At 40.9% G+C, this 25,567-nt stretch overlaps 1 protein-coding gene across 2 annotated transcripts in view; it reads left to right on the top strand.

Annotated features, from left to right (window-relative positions):
* The window catches only part of LOC121198589 (alpha-1,6-mannosylglycoprotein 6-beta-N-acetylglucosaminyltransferase B), a 53,082-nt gene that overhangs the window by 7,795 nt on the left and 19,720 nt on the right, over positions 1 to 25,567 (top strand). For both annotated transcript variants that reach the window (XM_041062842.1, XM_041062841.1), the window contains exons 3-8: positions 3,239 to 3,383; positions 8,554 to 8,663; positions 10,388 to 10,461; positions 11,827 to 11,994; positions 13,489 to 13,653; positions 21,739 to 21,908. In XM_041062842.1, the coding sequence (XP_040918776.1) occupies positions 3,239 to 3,383; positions 8,554 to 8,663; positions 10,388 to 10,461; positions 11,827 to 11,994; positions 13,489 to 13,653; positions 21,739 to 21,908 (832 nt within the window). The remainder of the gene's footprint in view (positions 1 to 3,238; positions 3,384 to 8,553; positions 8,664 to 10,387; positions 10,462 to 11,826; positions 11,995 to 13,488; positions 13,654 to 21,738; positions 21,909 to 25,567) is intronic.

Here is a 25,567-nt window from a genome sequence, read left to right as displayed (position 1 = left end):
TTGATACAGTAACTTAAATGACTATCTCTAGAGTCAGTTACTCATCTATTTTACCAAAGACTGTCCTTGTAAATATGTTTTATTAACATAAATCGAGGATGACTATTTCAACATCTAAATCAAAGCCTGCAAGGACTCGCTGATTTTGACTTTGTCTGGGAATTTTAATTAAATGTACTGAACCACTGGATGTGTGAATTCAATGTTGAGAGGCCATATCTAAATGAACAATAGACAGACCGATCAATAAATGCACCGCCACCTCTCACCATTTGACTCAGACATTTGAAGCCGCTTGGATCCTGGACATATAAACAGATAATTGGCTCAGATGAAGGGTCTCTGGAAATGCCTGAAGGATGAGGTTTATATACCAGCAGGGGTTTCACTGGGGGACTTTTGAAGCTTAAGAAAATACCAACCTGTCAGTCATGTGAAACACTTTGGCTGCTGTGACTCAGTAAAACAGGGTGAGGACATAAAAGCGGGACTTGCAGACAGGACAGAGGAAGTAAAGTGTGCTAAGGTCAATGATAAGAGCAGTATTCACCAAACAAAAAAGCCTCAGACACTAAGCCTGGAATGGCACGATAGACAATCTTCTGGAGGAGTATAGCTAGAGGGCAGATTAATACAGAATTTTGGGGAGCTGATGAGAGAATTAAGGGCAGGTGTGAAGGCATGAGGATCAGGTGATGGAGAAAGGCGGCGATACAGAGAGGGAACAGCAGGGTCTGAAATGACTGGAGGATTACTGGTTTTCAGTCAAACAACAGAGATAAAAAGCTGTGGCTGTGACAGGACATAGAGACATTAGCTGTATTCAATGGTAATTTCCTCATCACAGATCTTCAGTACTGAAATTTTAGCAGCCTGTTGTGGGAGAACTATTTTCTGCATGGCAATGCACGTCGCCTTCAAGTCTCTGTGGGCGGCTGTTTATAGCTGGCTGGCCGATGTTTCGCTGTGGACGCAGCAGAATACAGTACAAATGGTGATCTAATTGGAATTTGTTCATAATATCGATTGTGCTGTGGCACTTCCGAAATTGAGTCGTTAAACGAGATTAGCCGCTGCTAAACCAGCCCTTTATTAACCAGCAGATGAGGAATGACACAGAGGAGGCCCTACATTAGCACGTAGATACTATCAACTCCTGCTGCACTCCTGTTGACATGCTGGACTGTCTATTGGCAAAAAAAAAACAAAAAAAAACAAAACACATCTCCCAAAAGGCAGCAAGAAGCAAGAGTAAAAGCCATCCTGATGAACAGTTGATTGTAAACATCCATAAGGCTCAGTTCTAAAAATGTACTGAGTAGGAAGAGTCTTCGGTCTCAGTAATGGTGATTTACGAGCTCAATGTGAGCGAGGAGCATTACTGTGAAGAAATGTGAGTTCTTCTTCCCACACTTTAGCCCAGAGGCTTTGTTTAGATTTACTGCAGCCAGTACACTGCAGCTGATAGAGGATCCTCTGAACTTAAACAAATATTCTGAATCCTCTCTCCAGACTTTTCTTTTTCACAAACATCCTGACAAATAAACATTTCATTGGTACATTAATTGTTTGTTAGGATTTTTTAAAATAGATTTTGGTGCTCACTAGTTTAGACCTACATGCAACAGGTTTGGGATAGTTTAGGCAGCACAGTAATATGTTACCCTGCAGTGCTTTACACTTTCCTAAATCTTACCTCCTTTCCTATCCTGTGTTATTCTTCTTCTTAAATGCATTGTTAAACTACTGCTATAGAGCTGCACATCTGAATGGAAATTCATTTAGTCTCCTCCTTTTCTGTCTGTGGAAGGAAAATTTGTTGTCTAACTGGTGAATTATTCAAAGGGAGGCTTCTCCAGGCCAGTTTGACTTAAGATACTCCGCAAAGGACTGAATCTCTGTTAAGCCCAAGAAGAAAATAGGCTACGTACAGACAGTAAAGGAAAGAGATCTGGGGAAATATCTGGGCTTTCCCAAATATAATTCACTTTTAAGCTTAAGTATATCACTGCAATTTCTTTCTTTCTTTTTTTTCTTTTGGAATTTCTGTTCCTGATGCACAGTGCTTCTCTTCCTTTTCCAAACCTCAACAACAGATACATAAACCTAAAGAAACGGGAGATTTTTGTCTCTTACCTTATTTTATTTACTGGTGAAGTAATACCTTTTTTCTGTGAAAGGTGACTTTTACCTGGGCAGTGATAAATGAACTCTGACGGGCGAAGTGAGCCTGCACACATTGCAGTTTCTAAAGCCTAATGCAATTGATGAGGGAACACTGAGAGGTGAGGCTTTATTTTCCCTCAAGGTTCCCAGGACTCACATGTGGATGTTATTGGTTTCAACTATTTTTTTCTCCGGGGCTTGGACCACAAATTGACTCCCGAGTCCCGAGAGTGGCATTATTTATCTTGATTCTTGGAATTTTCCTTATCAAAAGCGACTTAAGACCTTCGACCTGAGGCAAGAAGCTAATTGTGTTTTCTTAGCAGCAAAGGTGCACCTGAAGCCTTTGGTTATTTTGAATTCTGGTGCAGTTGCATGCTAATAATTACGCTCTGCATTGAGCGTAGAGCTTAGTGTGATCAAAGAAAACAGCACAGGGTCAGGACCTCGACCCAGTGGCAACGCAGTCTCAAGACCGGCTTTGACCTTATTGTCTGTAGCTGCTGGCGCGTTAATTGACTAGGTGTTCGCTAACAGCATCATTCCGGTTTACCACCAGTCAGGTCGTTAATAATTTGACTCAAGCAGGAAGACAGAACCAATAGCCAATACTGTCTGACTAATTTGCCCGTTCTTGTGTTTTGCGGAAGCTCTGGTTCCCAGTGAGCTGCTGGTTTAATAATGAAGGACAAAAAAAAAAGAAAACTGAAACTAGACTGAAGTCATGTTTAAAAGTAAACCAACACTAAAACAGAACAAAAAAATAAATGGATTTAACATGTGGCCTTGGTGTTGTACAATGGTGCATTTAAACTCCTAGTACAATAAAAATCATTCCAGAGAAAATATTTATTTTCTGATTCATTTGTTTGCTTTATTCCTGTGACCTTGTGTTCTACATTGTACAGAATAAACCCAAATGTCGTTACATAAAAAGCGACTTAGTCCTCGATCATTTGCTCTTCTATTCTTTATCTTCTCTCTTTTTACCACCTGTTTGATTTACATTGGAAATAGTAGTTATGTACTACAGTAACTGTCTGTTTGTGGGGTTTTTTTGTTGTTGTTTTAGTCCTTGGTGGCCAAGAGTCTCGTGGGGTGCTGAGGAAAATCAGTGACATGCTAGAGATCATCATGAAGAGGATGGATACTCTGTCTAAACTGGGCAACACTACAGACACCCACAGGCTGGATGAACTCAGCTCAGCACTGGACAGGTACAACACTGGCTTACCGGTTGCTTACACTGTAAATAACAAGAAAAATGTTCCCTTTGTAGCTTATTAGCGCAACAACATTGGTTTAGCAGAAGATACAGTTAATACAAAAGGCAACCTGCTGTCCTTTATGGCTGGATCTGAAAGTTTTTAGGGAGACAGCAGTAGGCCACCTGCAACAAACATTAGAAAACTGCAGTGGGTTGTTAAAGTAATGACTGTGTTCTTGGAAAGTAATGGCACTCACTGTTTTAGTTCATCTTAGCCTGATATGCAGTTTTAAAAAACACACATTGAGTAAGTAATAGAGATGGAGTAAAAGTATGGGGAGGGGGTAGTTTCAAACCTCTGTGCAGGTAATGCAGGAGCTTAGCTCAAGCTTGGCTAAAAAGGGGGCCATAGAACCGTAACACCATGCCCCATTTCATTTCTGTTCATGTGTCATTTGAGTTTGACACTACTGAGGAGCTGGAGACTGCTGTGATGTATCTAGATACCTAATAAATACTGTTATTTATTAAGGAGAGTAATTTAGTGTTCATTCATATTTGGATAAGTTAATTTTTATCATAAAATAAATCTTAAAAGTAAACTTCAAATTCCATCCATTTTCTATACTGTGTATCCTTTTAAGGGTCATGGGGGGTGGGGTTGCGCTGAAGGTAATCCCAGCCAGCTGTGGGTGAGAGGCAGGGTGCACCTCGGACAGGTTGCACGTTTATCACAGGGTTGACATATAGACACAAACAACCATTCACACTCAAATTCAGACCTAAGGACAATTTGGAGTCCTAATCTGCATGTCTTTGGATTGTGCAAGGAAGCCAGAGTACCTGGAGGGAACCCACAGGCAGAACATGTAAATTCTAAATGATATATTGTCATAATTTCTTGAGTTATTCATTGAATTAATTAAAAGTGGGTGAGTATTTATGTGTGGTTTTTGTAGAGGACTCCCCGTGTGACTGTGTACCATGTGCTATTTAAGATTAGGCTCCAGCTATACTGAAGTATTAGCAGGGTGTACAGAATGCAGTATGCACTAATTAGTATGTATATGATAGGTAAATACCCAGGTGCCTCAGCTTGTACAGATGTGATCCAGTTGTCACGACAGGCCTCCTTATGGGGAGAGCTGGCTTGCAAGCAATAGCACTGTTCATTAACACCTAGGTTCCAGGATGAGTGTATGACATTTCAGTGCTGCTTGTATAAAAAAGGTAAAGACTAAAAACATTTTTCTAGTGTTGTCGGTAGTGATAGAAAGGTGCTGAAATAGGGTGGGAAGGAACAGCAGCTCAAAGCTGTCGAGATTGAGGTTCCATCTAGTTCTCCACGTCCAGCCTGTGTGCCAAAGGTGAATTTCATTAGCATAGTAATGTTGAGATAAACACACAGAAGCTTAAGTGGACCTGAGAGATACAGTGGGAAGAAAAGGAAGGAGGCCAAGCATTGAGCCCTGGGGCATCCCAGTGGAGCAGACGCATGCTGTGAAAAGCGCTTTGTGCCGTAGAAGCCTGGTGTTGAAGAAGATGATACGTGTTAGAACGAACTCCATCCCTCTCCCTGGGCAGCTGGAGAAATGAAAGAGACTGTCACATATATATATATAAAAAAAGGGAGAGCAAGGGTCTTGCTGGACAAGTTGAAGCTGTCTGCAGAGTTGTGTGTGTGTGCGTGCTCTCTGGTTTCCATGGCAACAGACCTTTTCTCATGCCCGCTCCTGCTCAGGGTTTGAGGAAAGGAAGCTCCCTCCTGTTTCTGCCTTTACTGTCTGCTTCCCTCCCGGACATCACCTCCCTCCTCCTCACAGCCAGGAAATAGCTTCTCTGAAATCCACTTCAATAGAGTCTCCGCTCTCGCACACAATAATATAACCGCCTCACATAATGTGATAAAAGATTTTGTAATAATATTAGCAATTTTACAATATCACTGGCCACTATGTGGCTGTCTGTTTCTGACTGCAAATAAGGTGCAGCACCTCACTTGACCTGACTACTGCTGTTCAGAAGCCCGGGGAGAGCTATTTATTGTACTCAGGCGAAAACGCTGCATATAATTATTTTTATCTGCTATTTGATATTATACCTACAGAATTTAATTTTCTCTGCAAAATGCCCTGTGGATATGTTCTCAGTCATATAGCTCTAACAATCATTGGCTTCAATTGGCTTCTCAGGGACTAAACTGGAAATGTTACGGTGACAAAAGGCCAAATAGTTTTTAAACCAACTTGGTGGTGGAAATGTGTCTCACCGCGACACTCCTTGGCTTCGTTTTACCTCACTCAGGTGATTAAAAAAATTCTGCATAGATCAGGGTTGGCGCTGACCCTAGAGATTAGTGTGAGGTCTGCAAGCAGGAAAAACTTTGCCCACCCGGTATAATGTTAAAGAAGTAATTAGGTTGTCCTCTTGCTCCTCAACAGCTGATCACCTCTCTTGGGTTGGTCTCCCAGCAATATAAAAAATGGGATGGCTCTGTGTGAGACCACACAGATCAACAGTCTGTGAAAGCTTTTGTGCCACTGTATAATAATCATTGGTCTCTGTCTGTACTTTGCTGCATTGGATGACAGTGTGTCTGTGTAATTGGCAATTAATTTGTGCTGACCTGCTGGTCTACAGGGTAGAAGGAAAGGTTTGGCTACCTCTTACCTCCAGGGCACTGCATGGAAAAATGAAATTGGGGTTTAGGATTATGTTAAGTTATGCATATAAGCACAGTTTGATTGCTTTCCCCTTGGCAAACACACAGAATTACACACTGCCTCAGTGAAATCAGACTTTTACTGCTTGATCTGCATCCGGCCCAGAACCACTGTTCCATTAGTTTTTTTGTGTGTTTTCTGAGTTTACATATTCAGAGATGTTTAATGAGCAATATAAATTCCAGAAAGACTACTACATAACAAGAGAGCTCATTAAAATAAGTCCTTGAAGTGTTTGTTTTTGTGTAAAACAGGCCAAGGCCAGCAGTTCCATTGATTCATATAGGCCGATTATAACATATGCAGCACACGACCTTGAAGTCATGTGCTGTTGTGCAATAGTTTGAGGTTAAAATTTACATTTTTATCTTTTGTTGTTGGAATTTGTGCTGAGTTGCGTAGAGACAAGGATCACGCTGCACAGGACTGTCTTCCACCAGTTTAATGGGATTCACCAGCAGCTGCAGACATAAAGTATTTACAAGCTTTTCTTTTGCAAAACGGTCTCAGCAAAGTAAAATTAGGAAATATAAAACACACAGTCTGAAAATAAGACGATCACTAAACTTCCTGAACACTAAACATTTACTTAATTGGAAAGTATGGAAAGTTTACATGAAAATATAAAAAATAAACAATAGAAATATATACCATACTGTACCTATATGAAGGAAACTATCTATAGTTGATGTACAAAAATTGCTGCTAAGATAAGACTCCACCCAGGAGGGTTTTACAGAAACTCACACCACAAGACTCTAGTTAGTTCTAGTTCATTTAGTCAATCAACAGAAAATTTATCGCCAAATATTTTAATACTCAGTTACTCATTTATCAAGCAAAAGTGACAAACGTTTGCCTGTTTAAGCTTCTGAAATATGAACACTTGCTGGTTTCCTGTTTTTATGACAGTAAAGTTAATATCTTTGGGTTTTGGACTGTTGGTTAGACAAACGAAGCAATCTACAGACATCATGTTTGAGCTCTGGGAAATACTGATGGACATTTTTCATTATTTCCTAACACAAAATAAGGGGCACATCAATCGATAATCAAGTAATTGTAATTGTTGTGGTCAAATGATCGATACAAAATTAATCAGCAATAATTTTGATAATTGCTTTATCATTTCAGTTATATTTGAAGCAATGGCAGCGCATATTCACAGGGTCCAAGTTCTCAAATGTGAATATTTGCTTGTTTTTCTTAGTCTTCTATGACAGTACACTGAATAGCTTTGGGATTTGGACTGTTGGTCAGACGAAAAAGAGCATTTAAAGACATCACTTTGGACACATGGCATTTATGATGGCCATTTTTCACTATTTGTTGACATTTCATAGGCCAAACAATTGATCAAATACTTGAGAAAATAATCAGTAGATTAATCTGTAATGAAACTAATCAGGAGTTGCAGCTCTACAGTGTTTGTATTGTATTTGCACCAACTTCATCCTGCTACACGCATAATAGATAAAGCCAACTTGACTTTTTAACAATTTCTTTTCTTCATGATAGCAGTAAGAGCTCACAGATTCTTTTTCTTCAGAATATTTTATAATTTATTGCATAAATCCATTAACCATTAATGGAGGCAGTTGCGGTGCATTCCTAAGATGCTGCAGCAAACGTTAAAACATTTGCCCTCTTTCCTTTGAAGGATCATTGTTACCCAAAAAGATCAGATCAGATTTGGAAAAATGTCTTTTCTCCTTTGGTGTCTGCACCTTGTAGAGCAGTTAATGTGTGATGAGCTTGTTTTTACACATGAAGTAGCAGGTTTTGGAAAATGTTTTTGATAAATTCAGGATCTGGAGTGTAATGAAAGTTTTACTAAGACTGGAGCCCTGGACTGAACAAAGATTCAGATGATTTTGTTGTTGCTCTGTTTTTTCTTTGACGTGCTAAAGATTTCCATAATCTCTTAGAACTTTCATTCAGCACTATAATGTATGTTGCACAACCCCTCCTTCCTTTTTACCCTCTTTGATCCCTCCATATCTCCCCCTCCATTGTAAATATTGCTTCTTGATTGTTTTGCCAACGGCTTTTAGGTCGCAGAGGTCAAGTGCAGTGAAACACATTTGCTAACAATCTAATTGACTTCTGTTAGTATTTCCCCCGAGGACCCGCTTTAATATGCCGAGTCCCTTTTTTTATCTCGACAAATAAATTATCTGTCAGTGTTTAAAAGCTTTTTCGATTTCACGCCTCAAGTTCTAGACAATTAGCATTTCTTCCACTACTTTGTGATCACTGTAAAGGGTTGGGAAAACAACAAACACCACAGGATGGAAGGAAGCTATAAAAAAATATACTGTCCTCTTTCTTTTGAAGATACCTGATTGCAGTTCATAAGAGAATTCAGGTCAACAACAAGATGGTTGTTGCTAGAATATTTTTAGATCTTGCCTTCCACTTTGTGTGTGTGTGTCTCCATGTGGCATACATGATCAGGATTCAGCCTATAGGGCTGGTGGAGCGCATCCAGGCCATAGCCCAGAACATGTCTGACATGGCAGTGAGGGTGGAGCAGATCCTGCAGCGCAGCATGGCCAGCAACAGAGGTAAGATTTGAACACACACACGTGCACACACACACACACACACAGCCTGCCCACTGCCCAGTCACACACCTGTAGAATGCTAAATATAGCTGTAGCCCTTTAGATGAATCCCCTCTGTCCATTTCAAATCCATCCAATCTGAAAGCACTTGCCTGCTCTGCCCACATAAGCCTGGATCCAGTCTTAACACTTGAATGCACAATTCATGTCTAACAAGCACTCGCTGGTTGATCATATAGAACATGACAGACATTATTCACGGCACATTACGTGTCTAAAGAGCAAGCCACTGTTTGTCGGGGTGGAGGAGCTCCTGTGCGCCACGGCGCAGGGCTCCATTGTTGCTGCCATATCATAAGCACACAACTGCAGGATGTTTAAATCACGATGATGAATTACTGCATAGTTAATGGGATTGGGGTCCGTCAGCTTTCTTTATTAGCCTTCATTCTCAGTTTCTTTATTGGACACAGAATAGAAATCAGACAGCACAATTTAATTTACAGTTCAATTCCTCTCCTGTATCCACTACGCTGCACTTTATGACTGAAACCAGTTCAACTCACTGTCTCATTAAAATGTGTGAGATAATTTGTCTGTTGTCATAATGTCTGATATCATTTAAATGAGGCCCGCTCTGAACCTGGCTAAGTTTTGACAGTGGCAGGCAGTAGCACTTTTCGTGGTGAGAGGTCTGCCGTTATCATGCTAATCAGACAGAATGGATAGCAATTATTTGTCTGTGATTGTGCTCTTCGACGCTTGGCAGGATGCTGGTGGAGAAGCTGCAACTGCTCCTTTAATTAGGCTTACCAGCGCCGGGCTTCAAGGGGAAGAAATGAAGGGGAAGGAAAGAGAGGAGAGGAAGAGAAGAAAAGAAAAGGAAGGAGAGAGAGGGAGAGTCAGCTGAGCAGCAGAAAGAGACAGGAAAGATAGGAAGAGAAGGAAAGGGGAGTGATAAAGAGGGGGGAAGATTATGTTTTTTAATGAATCACACTAATGCGAATCTATCTATAGTAAATCCAGCGAGTGGGTTGGAGCAGAGACTTGGCCATTCGGCAGGGGAGCCCGAGCTTTTATAGGAGCTTGTTAGCCAGTCTTACTCTCTAATTTATCTCTGTTCATCCCAAAGGCAGGCGGATATGTACTGTAATGCAAGAGACAAACACACTTAACACCCAAGGGAAACACCGTAAAGACCAGATCGATCAATAATAACCATTTAGTCTTATGACCTACTGGGATGTCCATGGGTAGTGATACTTCTATGTATTTATATCTGTCAGTTTTATGGAGCTGGGGTTTGTGTTGCTAAAATAAAGGTTTCGTAAAATCTGATATACTGATATAATTTCTAGATAGTAGAATGAAGCTCGATGGTATTTATGACAGAAGTACGAAACTTGGCCAAAGATGTAAAAACACAGTAGATATGTAGGATGTGCACTGCCTTTGACTTTTGTGTCTATGTACTGTGGATAAAAGAGACATTTTTTTTGTTGTTGTTGTTGTTTTGTATTGTTTTGGTTTGTTTTTGCTGATTTGTGTGTGTGTGTGTGTGTGTGTGTGTGTGTGTGTGTGTGTGTGTGTGTGTGTGTGTGTGTGTGTGTGTGTGTGTGTGTGTGTGTGTGTGTGTGTGTGTGTGTGTGTGTGTGTGTGTGTGTGTGTGTGTGTGTGTGTGTGTTAAAGCTTTGATAAATACCCTGCATTTTTCTTTTCTCCAGTTAGGGACGGAACATTAGGACAATGTGAGATTCCTAAAGATCCCCGTTATCCAGACTGTCCCGGCAAGATGGATGTAAGTCTTCATATCTCACTTACATCCCAACAATTTCACACACACAGAGCAAACATCTCTTTGTCCTCTGTTGGTGACTCAACCTTGGTGCAACATAAATTTTGTATAATAAGATAAGAGAATGTTTAAAGGCCCCTTGTGGAGAACTGGGTTGTTAGAGGCAAAACATAGAAAAGAACAAGAATAAGACAAAATATGATTTTATAAACAAACTGTATGTAGAGACAGTGTAAGAATTACAACCTCAATAGGTTGTTCAAAATAGCAGCAGTAGCAACTGCAGAAAATTGCAGTGTTTACAGTACAAGCATAAACAGCACTGTGTGCTTAATTCCATTAATTGCCTGGAAGTGGGTGAGGAAATGTAAGGAAATCTCAAGAGCTGAAGACAAAATGTGTGAAAAATAGGCACCTTTTGTTCAAAATTCAATATCAGCAGCTAAGAGGTGTGCGTACGTGTGCAGAGGTAGCATTATAAAAATAGACATGCGAGGTGCAACATTGTTTATTCTCAGCTTCACAATCATGTTTATGGATGACGTCAGCCTCCATAAATATGCTAGTCAGTCCCACACCATATGAATGTGTTCTACGCATGTTTTATGTGCAAATTAGACACTGTTCCACTTTGTGTGGCCTGTACAGGCAGCTTCCTTCAGAGTCAGGTGTTTTTAAAGTGGTAATGGTTTAAGTTCTGTCAGCGAAAAACAGAAAACCCTCTACCCTGAGGGAAGATTGGATGAATGGTTTGTTTACCTCACCAAAGAAAGGGTGAGGTGTTTTGTCTGGGATGGAGTTCAGTTCAAGTGTGTGCTTTTGCCTGTGCCACCTCATGAAATCCATCTAGCCTAATGTTAGTTGAACCCAATAACAAAACATTTTCATTTTCACTATTTAATTATCCTGTCTCCTCTACTTGTAAACCTACTCTTCACAGCTTATCATAAAAAAAACTAAAAAAAAAAAAACTGTGAATTTAGTTGATCTGAACCTCCAAAACAAAATTATTCTGCCCTCTCTGTAACACTTTTAGCATTTTACACTGCTGGACAACCTCGTCACACTGTTTTGCTGATGCTTTCCTGTTAACATGAGTGGAAAGCAGTGAAAAAACTCCCAATTAACAGGGTTCCTGTAGCCAACCCAAATAAGAAGTTATTAATAAAGCCAAAAGCCAGATTTTTCCTAAAATGCATCCTACATTAAATATACCACTACAGAACAGATGGAAGTGCCTACAAGCTTAAGTTGAAGTGAAACTGTAATGAAGTGAATAATGAAAGCACTGTCTTCTTGGGCTGTCACAAGTCAAATTAAATGACATAAGGGATGAACATGTCAAAAGTTTGCGTCTTTTCCTTCCAGTGGATGCGGGCTCGTTGGACCTCGGACCCTTGCTACGCCTTTTATGGAGTGGACGGCTCTGACTGCTCCTTCCTCATCTACCTGAGTGAAGTTGAGTGGTTCTGCCCCCCACTGGCCTGGAGGAACCAGACTGCTACACCCACCTTGAAGCCTCCGCCCAAGAGACAGGTAATGCATTTCCATATCATCCGGCTTGATTGCAACATACAACAGCACAGCTTGCTCAAGAAGAAACATAACAGCAGAGCACAGGGTAACAGTTCGACGTAGAAGTAAAACAATTCCCCACCACTGCAGTGAAGTTCGTCCAGTTCCTTGAACGCTCAATCAGCCAAGGATACACTTACTACTTTTCTCTCTGGTGTGAGGCCAATGAGGGAGCATGCTCTCATCGCTGCACTGCAGACTCTTGCTGTTTTTGTTTTTTTTCCAGACCTGTTCAATGTGAGGAGGAGATCTGCGGGAAAAGTATGAAACTTTATGAAAAGTTAAAATCTTTGCAGGGAGGTGAAACAGACCAGATGATGACTCCACTGAGGAAGCACATGGTAGTCTACACTCTTCTTATACCAACTCTTAGCAGTGACAGGGGATATTGTAAAAATATGACATGACCAAATTAGGGAGAAAATGGGTGAAATGGCAAATTAAAAAAAAAAAAAAAGCTTTAGAGAAACTCCTGCTGTCTATTTGATAGCTTGGAATTGACGCCACAGAGTTTTTTTTTTATGACTTTTTAAGTAGTGGGAGTTCACTGGGACATTTTTACTGATTGCTTCTGGAAGAATCTTCACAACTTACTGTACATTACCTCTCACTGGGTGCTCGCTGTCACTCTGAGTTTCCACCCGCTCCCGCACCATTTGATTTTTATTTTTGGCATCAACACATGATGCATTGTGTTTACAATCGCTTTTAGGTCTACCCCACCGTTCGCCTCTGTCCCCTCCTCCCACTTTCTCCCCAGAGTAATGGAGAACAGGCACGACAGGCCCTGATGTAAATTCGGTCTGCAGCTCTACCTTCTGCTCTAATTGCCAGCCTGTATTCAATGAGACTAATCCCAAGGCTTCCCTTGGGCACTCTGCATTTTGCTGTGCCGTACACAAGTTGCTCTTGAGAGCAATAATTCACCTGCATTCTGCGAGTACAGTACAGCTCTGCATATTGATTTTGTCTATGAGAGAATCTCAGTTTCTTTTATAGTGGGTGTGTGTTTGAGAGAGGAAGAGAGGTTTGTGTTTGCATGTTTGTTTGTTTTTTTGTGCTCTCTGATGCAGTTACTCCACTGATTAATACTCACATGCTGGTACTACGCTGTGATGCAGTAATTATAGTGGGCAGAGGAATATATGTAAAATGAGAGCAGACTATTTATGGGAATGATCTAGGAATCCCTCAGGTAACCGCTCTGAGAGGCCTCACCCCAGGGCACCAGCAGATAAGACATGACAGGCTCTCTGTGTTCTACACAGTCTTAACCACCTACAATGAAAATAGCTCCACTTGTAGACAACAATGTTTTTTAGTATCCCACCCATTCTGCTTCCTGGCCAAGTTATAAAATACCAGCCCATTCTTTAGTTGTTTCTTGTGCAGAACTTCTGCACAACTCTGCATTTATGATCCTTTCCATTGATTTGTATTGCTGCTGTCGCGCAGGCTGTTTTCCAATCTGACATTGGGACTCTGCTGGAGCAGGTGGGCACCGGGAAGGAATCGCTGAGCTTCATGAAGAGACGCATACGCAGGCTGGCAGCACAGTGGGCCTCTGCTGCTCGACGGCTGGATGACAAGCTGCGCAGCCACTGGAGAGAGCAAAAAAGGGTGAATATGAGGCTTTTCCACACACCAATATGAATCTGCACAGAGTGGAGGATGAAAGTGTGGGATGAGAGAACAAGTCTGTGTTGTGGTTTCATTTTTTTTTCAAAGCGTTGTGGTTAACAGTCTGCAGAGGATGAGCCAGTAATAAGAGCTTTTCTTAGTTTCAACAGATTTTCTTTCTTATTTTTCTTTATCTGAAGCTGGAAACATATTCTTCAGCTCCTAATTTGATGTAAACCCATCTGTTTAGTCACCAAAAGAAAATAAAACAATTTTACCACAGGATGTTTTGGATCAAACGCTCCTGAGACAGCCAGACAGTCCTTTAATGTTGCCATTCTAGGCTACTAAGTTACCAGAACGGCTGTCACGTTTTGTTGGACTAACATTTTCTTCTTTTATCTTCGGCTTCTCTGTTTGAATCACGGTGCATTGAGATAGCAACATAAGTAGATAATGATGGGGAGGAACTCCTCGCAAGCCTTGATTGGCTTTAGTGCACTTTCATCACTGACATTTGCAGGGACATTTCTACAAAGTGTCAAACAATGCTGCCTGCTGGAGCCATGAAATAGCCTTGAGGTGGGAAATCGGGTATTAGGAATTACACAATAAATGTTCACTATCTATCGCTAATATTTTTGTTACGTGATTTAACACCACATTGTGCAGAACACCCACAGCATAGTGCCGCCTCAGTGCTCCACGGCTGCTACACTTTCATCCTTTGATTGCAGTGCTATTTTTGCCTTTATCACGTATTAATGACACAGTGAATTGTATAGCGTTGGAATGTTCTTCTGTTGTTGCCTGTGAGGTGCCAGCAGTCTTTTTTGCCTCAGGCTGCTCAGTGTTTTTTGGTCCAGACACAGAGAGGTAAAAATAACCCAGTGTTAAACTCTCTTAAGTGGTGGTTGACACAGTCAGTGATTCAACCAATCATTCAACTCATTTTGTTTCAGGTCCACAGAGATTAAAAAATAGTAGAAAATAGGTAATTACAAATATTTAAAAAACATCAGCGATGGCATCAAGTGCATCACTATCTATGGAGCATCACGGTCATCACTGAGGGATCGGCCTGGTTTATTTTATATTCAGAGGCCATGCTATTTAGTGGTTTTACACACCTGAAGCGAAATTGTAAAATCAGTCCTATAGTGGATAAGTAGCCAGTGGAGGTGCTTAAGAATTGATATGGTCAAACCTTTTGGCTCTAGCCTGCTGTATTTTGAATAAGCTGGAAGCCGCTGGATGGATTTAGCAGGAAAACTGGTAAAAAGTCTTCTTGTGACAAAGGCATGGGGAGAGTTTCTGAATCTGCCTGCGTGATGAATTATGGATTTTTGAGATATCTCTGAGACGATGGAAGGGCAGATTGGTGATGCTGCTAAAGTGGGAATTAAAATTTAGGTCAGCATCTGTAATAACTCCCAGGGTTTTTGACTTGGCTAGTGATGGTGAAAGACTTGGACCCCAGGTAGGTGCAGACCTGCTGCCTCTGTGGTCTTGCACCCAACATTGTGATTTCTGTCATCACCATTGCAGTGCAGTTTCAAATAGGCCAACGCAGCTCTCCAGCCTTTTAATTAAAATGTTATGGTCACTGGTGCTGAACGCTGAGCTCAGGTCAAGCGTTACCAGCACAGAAAAGTTTTGTGCATCAGTGGTAATCCCTATAATGTCATTAGTAATTGTGACGAGAGCTGTTTCTGTATAGCGCTGGTTTTGGAGAATATTGTCCCTGATATTTGTAATTTTTGTAAAGTCTCCAATATTATTACTTTCACTTATTGTAGAGAAGTCACTGGAAAGAGTTTGACGAGGACAAATTAGTTTATTCGTTTAAGAAAAGGAGTTTTGGTGTTGGTAAGATTTGAGAAATAGGATTTTCTGACGAGCTTCGTGACTTTGTTATAGTTTTTAAGGAGAATTTTGTAGTTTTCCCAATTTTCTCCACGTCCTCTCAGCCTTAGGGCAGTCATGTTTTTGCTGACTTTCAGTAGCAATATTTCTCCACGGGGCTTTCATTTTGCCAGAGAATATCTTGTTCTTTAGTGGTCCAACAGTATTTATACTTTTCTGATACATCATCTGATCATCACAACTGATGTGACATTGGTAAAGGGTATGGCATTGAACAGAATGAGTCGATAAATGCTTCAGTGGAGTTTTCCCTGATGTATCATTTTCAGTGAATCAACACTTTTAGTTACCAAGGTTATGTCATAAACGCACAGTAATGATTAGCAATAGCAACATCTTCAAAATTAGTAACTGACATCAGAATAAAGACAGATTACTTAATCAAGTGTGCTGCCAAATTGGTGGTTTCGGCTCATTAATTCATGGAAACAGAACTGTCCACATGAATATTAAAATCAGAACTAATCAGAGCAAATTTTACACAAGAGATCTGCAAACTCGTGGGCCTGTACAGTCAAAAATAAAACTGGCACATCACCTTCAATAATCAAGGGAGGGTATTCAAAGCTGTGCACATCACCAAGTGAAATCTGGCGACAAGCGAGGCAATTTCAGAAAATGACAGCAACGCTGCCACCCAACTGTCCTGCCTAGCTGTGTAAAGAAAGTTGTAATTGGGTGTTGAAGCTTAGCAAGAGTAAATGCACCAGATGCATCCAGCCATGTTTCAGTAATGAAAAAGGAATCCAATTTGTCATCGTCCAGGAATTTGTCGGCCATAAAGACCTTATTGGTCTGGAAATGTATTCTGAGAAGCTCCATCTTCATAACCTGTGAAGAAGGTGTGAAAAATGGTATAAAAGTAGCAGGTTTAATTGAGTTTAGGTTATAGAGGTGGCTACAGTTTGCAGCGCCATCATTTTTTAAAAATCAAATATTAGAGATACTTACAAGTATATCAGATGGTAATACGTTTATAAAGATAAAGTCCACTAGCCACCCCAGTTGTGGTGAATAATTTGTGCTGCTTTTAGTGTGGTTCTCTACCTAATCCACTCTACATATACGTTTATATATAAGGTTGCTTATCACCACCTGACATGTGGGATCATTTATGCTGACGAGGATATTGTATGACTAGCACAGACACACAAATCTTGGCACACACGGTAGCATCCTCATAGCATCACTACAAGTGACTCACTACGCTGCTTTTTATACTCACATAAATAGCAGTAAATGGGGGCATATGGTAATTTGAGAGAGAAACAGAGAGAGAGAGACCCTCACATCTGTTGAACATGTGAAATTTCTGTGCAATATTATCCACAGGCACTAATCATATTTCTTTACATATACTGTATCTCATGACATGACATAACATGACATTTACTTGTTAAAAGGAATACAACTCAGCCTTCTGTATATCGTTGTTTGTGACACTAGAGGAGCTTAACCCTACCGGTGTCTAATGGTCTCGACATGGAGCTCAGATTTAGAATGTCTTACAGACAGCCTGGAGGTGTGGGGTTTGAAAGAAGTGAGCATTTAGGAGGCAGATTCCATCTAATGAAAGATGCTATCCAGATACATTACAGGAAGTGTAGGTTTTCGGAACTTGACGCATATTACAGCCTAAAAGTCAGAGTGCTGGAGCTCCCCTTTAAATCATTAGTAAAATTATAACAAGATAATTGACCTCAGAATAATATTTTTTTCTTCTCAACATCTTACATCATATTCTGGACATGTACTTCTTAGCATTAATTCTGATGTGCACCTGTTAAAGACCAGCACTGCATAATAAACAATATGCATATGATAAGTTATGAAAACAAAAAAACAGCAATCTGGCACTTTTCAAGTGTCTCTTGCACAATGCTCTATTCATCTCTGGCCCTTTTTTGACACATTTGCATGCATGTTGTATGCACGACTTAATGGAGCATCATATCTCACAATGAAATGGGATCAGAATGCATGACTGAGTATTGTACTACAGATCTTGTTTTACCCAGAGCATGTGGACAGCTCTCCATAAATCCCTCTGTTCCTGAAAAGTGGTTTGAGGCTCCAAAAGCTTAAATGTAACAGGAATGGAAGAAAAAAAAAAAATTATCCTGATTTATAAAATTAGGATTTTAGCAGTGCAGAGCAGCAGCTTGGAAATGGCTTGGTGACTGCCCGTTCACATGTCGCCTTAATGGGCTGCGTTTCAGTCACTATTTCATACTTATTCTATTGTCTGACAACAGAAACAGAAAAAAACATAAACGTGAACATCCTTATTGAAAATTAGGCTGTATTCAATTATTGAAAGCAGAGGGTAGGAGTGAAGCAAACAGACAAAGGGCTGAAACCAGCCGATACAAGGCAGAATACAAATACGACACGATGATGGCATATTAAGCCCTCTAGCTACATTTCGTGATTTTTCAAGCAGGCTTTAGCGACTCTCCACTGAAAGTAGTTATTTACAGCATTTCAAGAACAGTTTTCATCTGCGTCCTCAGTTTCATACACTGACCACACGCAGTCCAGCCATATACGAAGGTTTGACCAAGTCTTGTTTTGATTCATTTCTTTCACCTGTTCGGTTGATAACATTACACTCTTCCCAAATGCCTGCTTTCTCCTCACTGGGGAGAGGGCTTTGTTTATTGTAATGGTGTGTTTGACAGTAACGGTTACTATCCATTAACCAGACCTTGCAGGCTTGGCTTTCACCACTGAAACACTGAGTAACATTGAGAAACCGAGATGGACCGATTTGTAGAGAAGACAGATGTTTTATGGAACATCTCTGGCCAACCTGGCTGTTTTTCCTGTTCCCTTTACTGCCTTTGTGTTCTTAGCGTGTGCTTCACTGTTAGCGTTTGTGAACCCATTTTCAGCTTCTATTCTACCCCCAAATACTCTTTTCTTGGTATCCATGCAATGTTTGAGTTAGCCATGAATCATGAGTGACATGATGGTCATATTGCATCAAGTTGTACTCTAATTGGAAGCACAGTGACTTGAACATGATGATGTGTTTGTGTCCAGGATGAAATATGATGGGATGATGCATGTGTTCCAAATGTGCCCAGTGGAAAATGAATTGCATGCTTTGTGTCTGCTTCATCATGCACATCTGATGTAAGTCACATTTGTTCACACTTGTTTCCATGCAGCCAATAAAATCTTTGCCTAAAGCAGTGAAGTCAGTGTTCTGTCCTGTCTCAGGCAGACGGTCACACTGACAGACACACGCACGATGGCTTTCCTGCTAAAACTTGCACACATGAACACAAGTCGTGTCCCCCCTGCACCTGAGCTTGTTGAATGAGTGAACAAACAAACATTTGCCGGGGAAAAGTGCTCTGCAACAGTTTGCAGGCTAGATAGGTAATTAGCTGCTCATTTGCAGCACATTAAACGTCAGGCAAATGCTGCAAATGTCACTTTGGTCCATTTAGATGCTCTTGTGGCCCTTACTCCTCAACAACCAATGTTAACAAAACACTGCCCATGGTTTATAAGCTATACAGCAAATGGGTTTACTTTGTCACTTATTCAACTATTCAACTCACCTAAACCTTAACTAAACCTGATCCCTAACCCCAATCAGTCGTCTTCTGAGACGCTTAACCTGACCTCAGCATCACCCCAAACCCAAGCAGTTATCTGTGCTATGCTTAACCATAACCTAAGCTGAACAAACCCTAACCACAACCACAGAAGGGGACACAACGGGGAGTGTTATTTTAACAGGAGAGAAATACTAATGAAGAATAAACTACCAAATCTTTTCTACTGGTATGTATGTGAGTTCATTACATACCGAGTCTACAGTGGGATGTACTGCCTTCAGGAAATAGCCATATGCCCACACTTTAAAGTCCAACATGGCAAAAACTGTCGCCTTCTGCTTACATGGCTTTCAAATGTTTACTGCCAGCCATCTAAATGAAAGCATTACAACTCTAAATAGTGTTACAAACTCACTTGAGTGACTGTGTGATCAGGTTTAGCTTACTTTAAATAGTGCAGGTGGTGACTGACTGACACTTTTTCTCCTCAGGGCTTATCATAGCTGTGTGCGCTCGCTGCTGAGATCGTTCAGCACTACTAACCCGTACAAAACCGTGTACTCAAATCAACTGCCGCTGATAGCAGCTTTTGTACAGACTTGCTGCCCTAGACACTTCCTGTACATAGTGAACCGCAGCCCGTAAGCTTAACAATGCCAAAGAGACCACTTGGGAGCTCTGTGTAGCCGACAGCTTAATATTTTAATAGGATAATGGTGCATATTGTTTTACTTCCACTTGTTTCCAGCATATCATGTTCGTTACTCTGACAGCGTGAAAGGTGCGTAAGACCTAATACTTGAAAGCCTCACAGCACTTGAACCCTCCTGCACTAATTCAGTTCTTGAAGTGAGAACAGACTTCGACATAAGGCCTGAACTCAGCCTCCCAGCTGCTGTCAATCAAACACAGACACCAACACACCCCTCCAACAACTGAGAGAAAATGCTGCATTTCTAATATTTCCCCAAAATTATTTTCTCTTCCTTCTAATAATAATAGAATAATAGAAGTTGTTGAGAAAATGAAACATGCCTCTAATGAAAATAAATTGACAGTAAAGAAATTACTGACATTATTTTTTTTACTTCAAAAAGGGATGACTAAAGGTGTTTTCACTTGGATTACAATTCTTCTCACAGTCTTTGTCCCTGACAGTGCAAAATGTGAGGCCTGTGTTTTTCCTACTTTTGTTAAAATTACTTTCTAATGATTATCATTATGTTCTTTTTCTTTGCTTTGTTATTTGACCCTGTCAATGTCTGTGCGCATCAAACGAAGTGATGTCTTAATATAAAACTTTGTTCTGTGAATGAGGCCCTCCCCTCCTTCTCCTACAAAAGTCTGCCTAACCACATTTGGCATCATTGGCTGGCGCAGTGAGTTTTACATCTAACATGTGGGGTTCTTATGTGTGCTCGGCGCTGCAGGCTGAACAGCTTTGTGGCTCACACACTCGGGAAATCTATTGTGTCAGCAGTGTAGGAAAATGCTAAATCTATGGTGAATTGGTGAACTGGGCACAGTGTCACAACTACAAGTGCATGTTATTTTACAAGACAATCCCAACAGCATGCAAGTTGCATGTTAATAGCTTACTAATAATTAAAAAAAAAATTGGTATCCATATTAAAAACTGAAAAACTGGTATTGAAACATTTCTTGTTCTAAGATTAAAGTGTAAAAAGCACCCATTTGAAAACAAATTTAGCGCTGTCAGGGAAATATGGTTTATATGCTAATATGACTTGACACCTCTCAAAACCTCATCAACATGTTTTTAATCTAGGTGCCACCTCAGCGTGTTAGTCTCCTCAAAGATATTCGGACTGATTTTGGAGGAAAGTAGGAGAAATCTGAAAACATTTCAGTCTTTTTTTTTTTTTTTTTTTTTTTTTAGACAGAAGCTGAAGTATGACAAAGTATGTCTCTTCAAACAGGTGTAGGAAGGATTCATGGTGATGTGTAAGTGAAGGGCTGCAAGTTATCACTCACTGCCACACCCCTAAAACAAACATGAACAAATGCATGGTCTAACAGATGAATAAAAGTTTTTTTAAGACAAAAGTAATTGAGGGGGAAAAAAAAAATTAAACGCTGCTGTCTGTTGAAAAATCAAATTTCATTATGTATTTAACAGCCTTGAAATTCCATCCTTCCCCATCAGCAATTAAAGCTCTCATGTATGATTCTGCATATCAATTAGCCTTCAGCAGGTCAATTTTCATTTCAACTCCATGCACAGCTGAGTTTATTTCTTGGGAGTTGCGTTGGTGTGAATATGCTGTCACTTGCTTCCTTGCTTTCATTAGATACTCAATTATATTTAAAATTTGACATCACTGATCCATGCCAAACTTCTGAGTTTATTCATATGTGAATCTTTTGAAGCGCTGGTGAAAATTGCTCTCACAAAATCTCAATTATTCCTCACGCATGACTGGAGATTGAATAGAAAAAAATATATGGAAATAATAGCCTGTTCTCCACAATAGCAAAACTTCACACTCTACAATAAGAAAACATTGTCCTGTTGTGTGCTCCACTCTTCTCTCCTTGACTTTTGTCTTTCTCATTCTGAATTCAGATTCTCGTCCATGTGGGCTTTCTGACTGAGGAGTCTGGGGATGTCTTCAGTCCCAAGGTGCTGAAGGGGGGTCCTTTGGGCGAGATGGTGCAATGGGCCGACATCCTCACAGCCCTCCATGTGCTGGGGCACAACCTCAAGATCTCGGTTTCTCTCAAGGAACTGCACGGGTAAGTCAAGATTTGACTTATTTCTCTCTGATCCTGTTATTTTCTCCTATTACTTTCAAGCTGGAGGCAGAACTGCTGCAGTCGGGGGTACAATGCGCAGCTCTGTGAGGTGATGTTTCTTTCATCCAAATTTTATGTCAGATACTGTGAGGCATCTATGGAGAAATCATCCGTTAGCTTGTGAAAATGCAAATCATCAACCATTCTGGCTTTTTTTTTTTTTTTTCGCTGAATGAAAATGCTTTGTTGTTCTTTCTGGATGCTCTGCAAGTGATCAAACAGCCCAATCGGAGCGCTTTTGCCCACACACTGCTTTCGATCACCTTTGGCCACACATAGATAAGCTACCTCTCCTTCCTGCAGAGTGCCGTTTCAGCCTGAGGGCTTGACAGCATCTCTACAGCTTGTGCACCTCCTTCCTGTCGTAGCTCGCTGACTCTGGAGTGATAATGGGCTTGTCGCTCGTCAACACAAACATAAGTCCTGATACCAGCGGACACACATACACACATATATATGCACAGTGTGCTTTCCAGTCTGACAGACGAGATGGTTCCATCTAAAAATATAGGACTATTGATTGTCACACTGGCAAAGTGCAATAAGAGTTCAGAAGGCAGACAGGACCGGTCCTGCCTTGGACATTTTCTTGGTGCCATGATCTTTCAGAACTGCTCCGGCTTCACGCTGGCTGGTCAGGAAAATGACTGTGTACAAGACTAGATTTGCTGTCGATTCCTTTCTGCCAGTGGGTGGTGTGAAGCTGGGGCAGACAGGCTGATGATAATGTGCGCTTGTTATTGAGCACTGTATCCATTGCTGTAGGGAAAAGGTAAAGGCGTTGATGAGTTAGAGCTGCCCTTTGATCTTAAATTTCAGGCTGTGAAGAAAAACTGCTTTGATAAGAACAGACTGGGGAGATCAGTGAGGTGGGAAAGATGGCGCAGTGGGATTGCTTCTGTTGGCCGTGCTATTATTTACCCCACTAATTGGTGTCATGGTGTATTGAATCACTGCAGTCTGTCTCCTCTGGGAGCACCATCAGAATTTTTTAGAAAATTGCAGAAGTTCTGACAGAGACTCACAAAGAAACATCAGCTAAGGTTAGGGCTTACACTTTCCAAAAGCCGATTCTAGTTTACAGTATATGTGTGTGTATGTATTTTAGTGTTTATACTGCAGCAGAGAGACAGTAGATATGTTATTGCTATATGTACGTTTATATAAGTGTGCAGTGGCATTCCCTTGGGGCTGATGTTCAGGAAATGAAATGCTCAGTCTCAGAGAAAATCTAAGTAAACTATAGTTAAGTGGATTTTATCAGGCTCTTAGTATATCCCGTCTTTGCTTGCAGCCTCACAAGATACAACCCAGTATACATATCTCACTCTTTTTAACGGGCTTCTTAAATTGGCTGGTTAATGGCAGATGCCGAACATCCATAAATCACTTTTCTGTGACTATTAATGAATAGAGAAAGGGAACATTTCTCGGTACCCCTTACTTGTCCTCTCCCACATGCTATTAAATTGACAGATCGTTATGTGGGTTGTGCTCCTACAGATCCCCTCAGGCTTGTATCTATTTACATTTCCTGCTCTTCACTTTCCCACCCAGGCTTCGGAAAGGAGCTTAATACCACTGGATGGCGTGCCGTGGTTCTTATGTGGACAGGATGGTTGATATGTTTAGTGTTTTCTCCGTAAGACAGATGAGCCACGCTGGGAGCTTAGTTATAGTGGGAGTCAGTCTGTTGGTTTGCATCACATAATTGGCTCTAATTGGCAACACTCATGCTCTCTGGTGGTTTTACTGAGTAGTCACTTTGGCTGGTGTCTTCCCTTTGCCATTCTGCTTAGGCAAATCACTTATGCTCACACATTGCGTTTTCACAGTAAGGTCTTATCTTACTTTCCCTGCAGATTCAACACTGAGTACTGATGTCTCTTTCCACACACTGCAAGATGGGGGAGGGAGGGATGCACTGATTATTATACAATTACAATTATTCATCTTGTTTTTGCTGTTGCTCCTTCAGCCCCAATCACCTGTGTAGCTGAAATTACGCAGTAAGTACGGTAACAATAGTTGGGGTTCGATCCAAATGGAGCACAATTTTTAACTGAATTTCAAGAAAAATCTTCAGAAGAAAATGAGAATTAATGCACGTTTCGATCCAATACTGTTGTTAGGAGTTGGATCATCAAGATAAACAGCTGGTTCTAGCCTTTTTTTTTGGTGAAAAACGAAAATGCACACACAAACCCACCTAGTTCTAAATGTATTTTAGATTTTAACTAACAGGTTTTTTGAGTGTTTTCCAAAGAAGAGCACTATGAACAACAGATGATATATCTGTCTAGTAGATTTTATCAGGGAACCGTGATACATATCTTCTTTATGTATCACATGGCAGTTCAAGAAATGTTTCTCATTGTAGCAGCATCAGCTTTGCCATCTGCCCTAATATTGTTGGCAATGTTGAATTTTAGCATTTAGCTCAAAGCACTGCTGTGCATGAGTGCTGCCTCACATAGCTGCTAGCATGGCTGTAGAGTCTTGTTAATCATCATCTAATCATAGGCTGTGAAATTCAAAGCATTACTCTGAGTGTCAGACGGATGTCCTGATGGTGCTACGAGTGCTGCAGATTTGGCACATGTTTCACTGTAGGTCTGGTTCAACAGTAGAAACTAATCAATATTTAATCCTTGGAACGGTTTCAAAATCTTATTTCTTCACATACTGCCAAAGTAAGTACATTTCACACGATGGTAAATATTCTTTACCTTGAAAAGGACCATAAATTCCAAACCACAAATTTTAAGATCTAATTAATTTCCATGTCTGTGTACAATCTGCAGCTAAAAGTGGACATGAACCTTGTTGACAGGAATTTTAGTCATGAAGAGAAAAGTAAAAGACAGATTCACGTAGAAGCAGAGCAGTAGTGATAAAAGAACGAGAGACGCAGTTCAGCCTCCGTCTCTCGTCTCCACTGGATTTACTGTAATTGAGGTGGAGGCTGAAGTGGCTGTGACATCATTTCTGTCGGTAACACCGGCACTTGTCGCACTCTGAGGGGAGGGCCCCACGGCAGTTTGCAGAGTGGCAAAGACAGCTGTCACTTCCGCTTTGGGATCTCCCCTCATCTCCTCCCAGAGCGACACGGGTAATTAGCCGGCGACAGAGCATGGTGTCTCAACACCTGAGGAGCAAGGAAACAGAGGAGGGGGAGGGAAAAAAAAACATGGAGGAGGTGGGGGATGGGTAGCTGTCAGGTATAGCATGTTATGTCAGCAATATGGAGAAGCATTGTATACACTCACAGCCATTTAGCGGAGGCTGTCATCCAGAAGTAAGCGGAAGAAACCAATATTTTTGATTCACACAGTCTCTCACAGGATGGTTCCAGCTCCACTCAAACTCTCTCTCTTCCTGTCTTTCTTTCTCCGTCTCATGCTGATATAATTTCACTGCTTTTACAAACTCTCTCAGACTCTCCCGCTTTCCTGTTCTCTGGTTTTGACATGCAGCATGTGAGTGCTGCTTTGCGTAGATGCTTTGCCACTGGCGTTTCTATATGAATTATGTCTAGTGGGCTTTTGTGGTGCACTTGACAGAGTGCATTAACACAGCCGCCAGGTAATTTCACCTTG

The sequence above is a fragment of the Toxotes jaculatrix genome, chromosome 18 (genome assembly GCF_017976425.1).
Source record: "Toxotes jaculatrix isolate fToxJac2 chromosome 18, fToxJac2.pri, whole genome shotgun sequence".
NCBI classification, from domain to species: domain Eukaryota; kingdom Metazoa; phylum Chordata; class Actinopteri; family Toxotidae; genus Toxotes; species Toxotes jaculatrix.
Note: the sequence above shows the minus strand (reverse complement) of the source record. Positions and strands in the feature narration are given on the sequence as shown.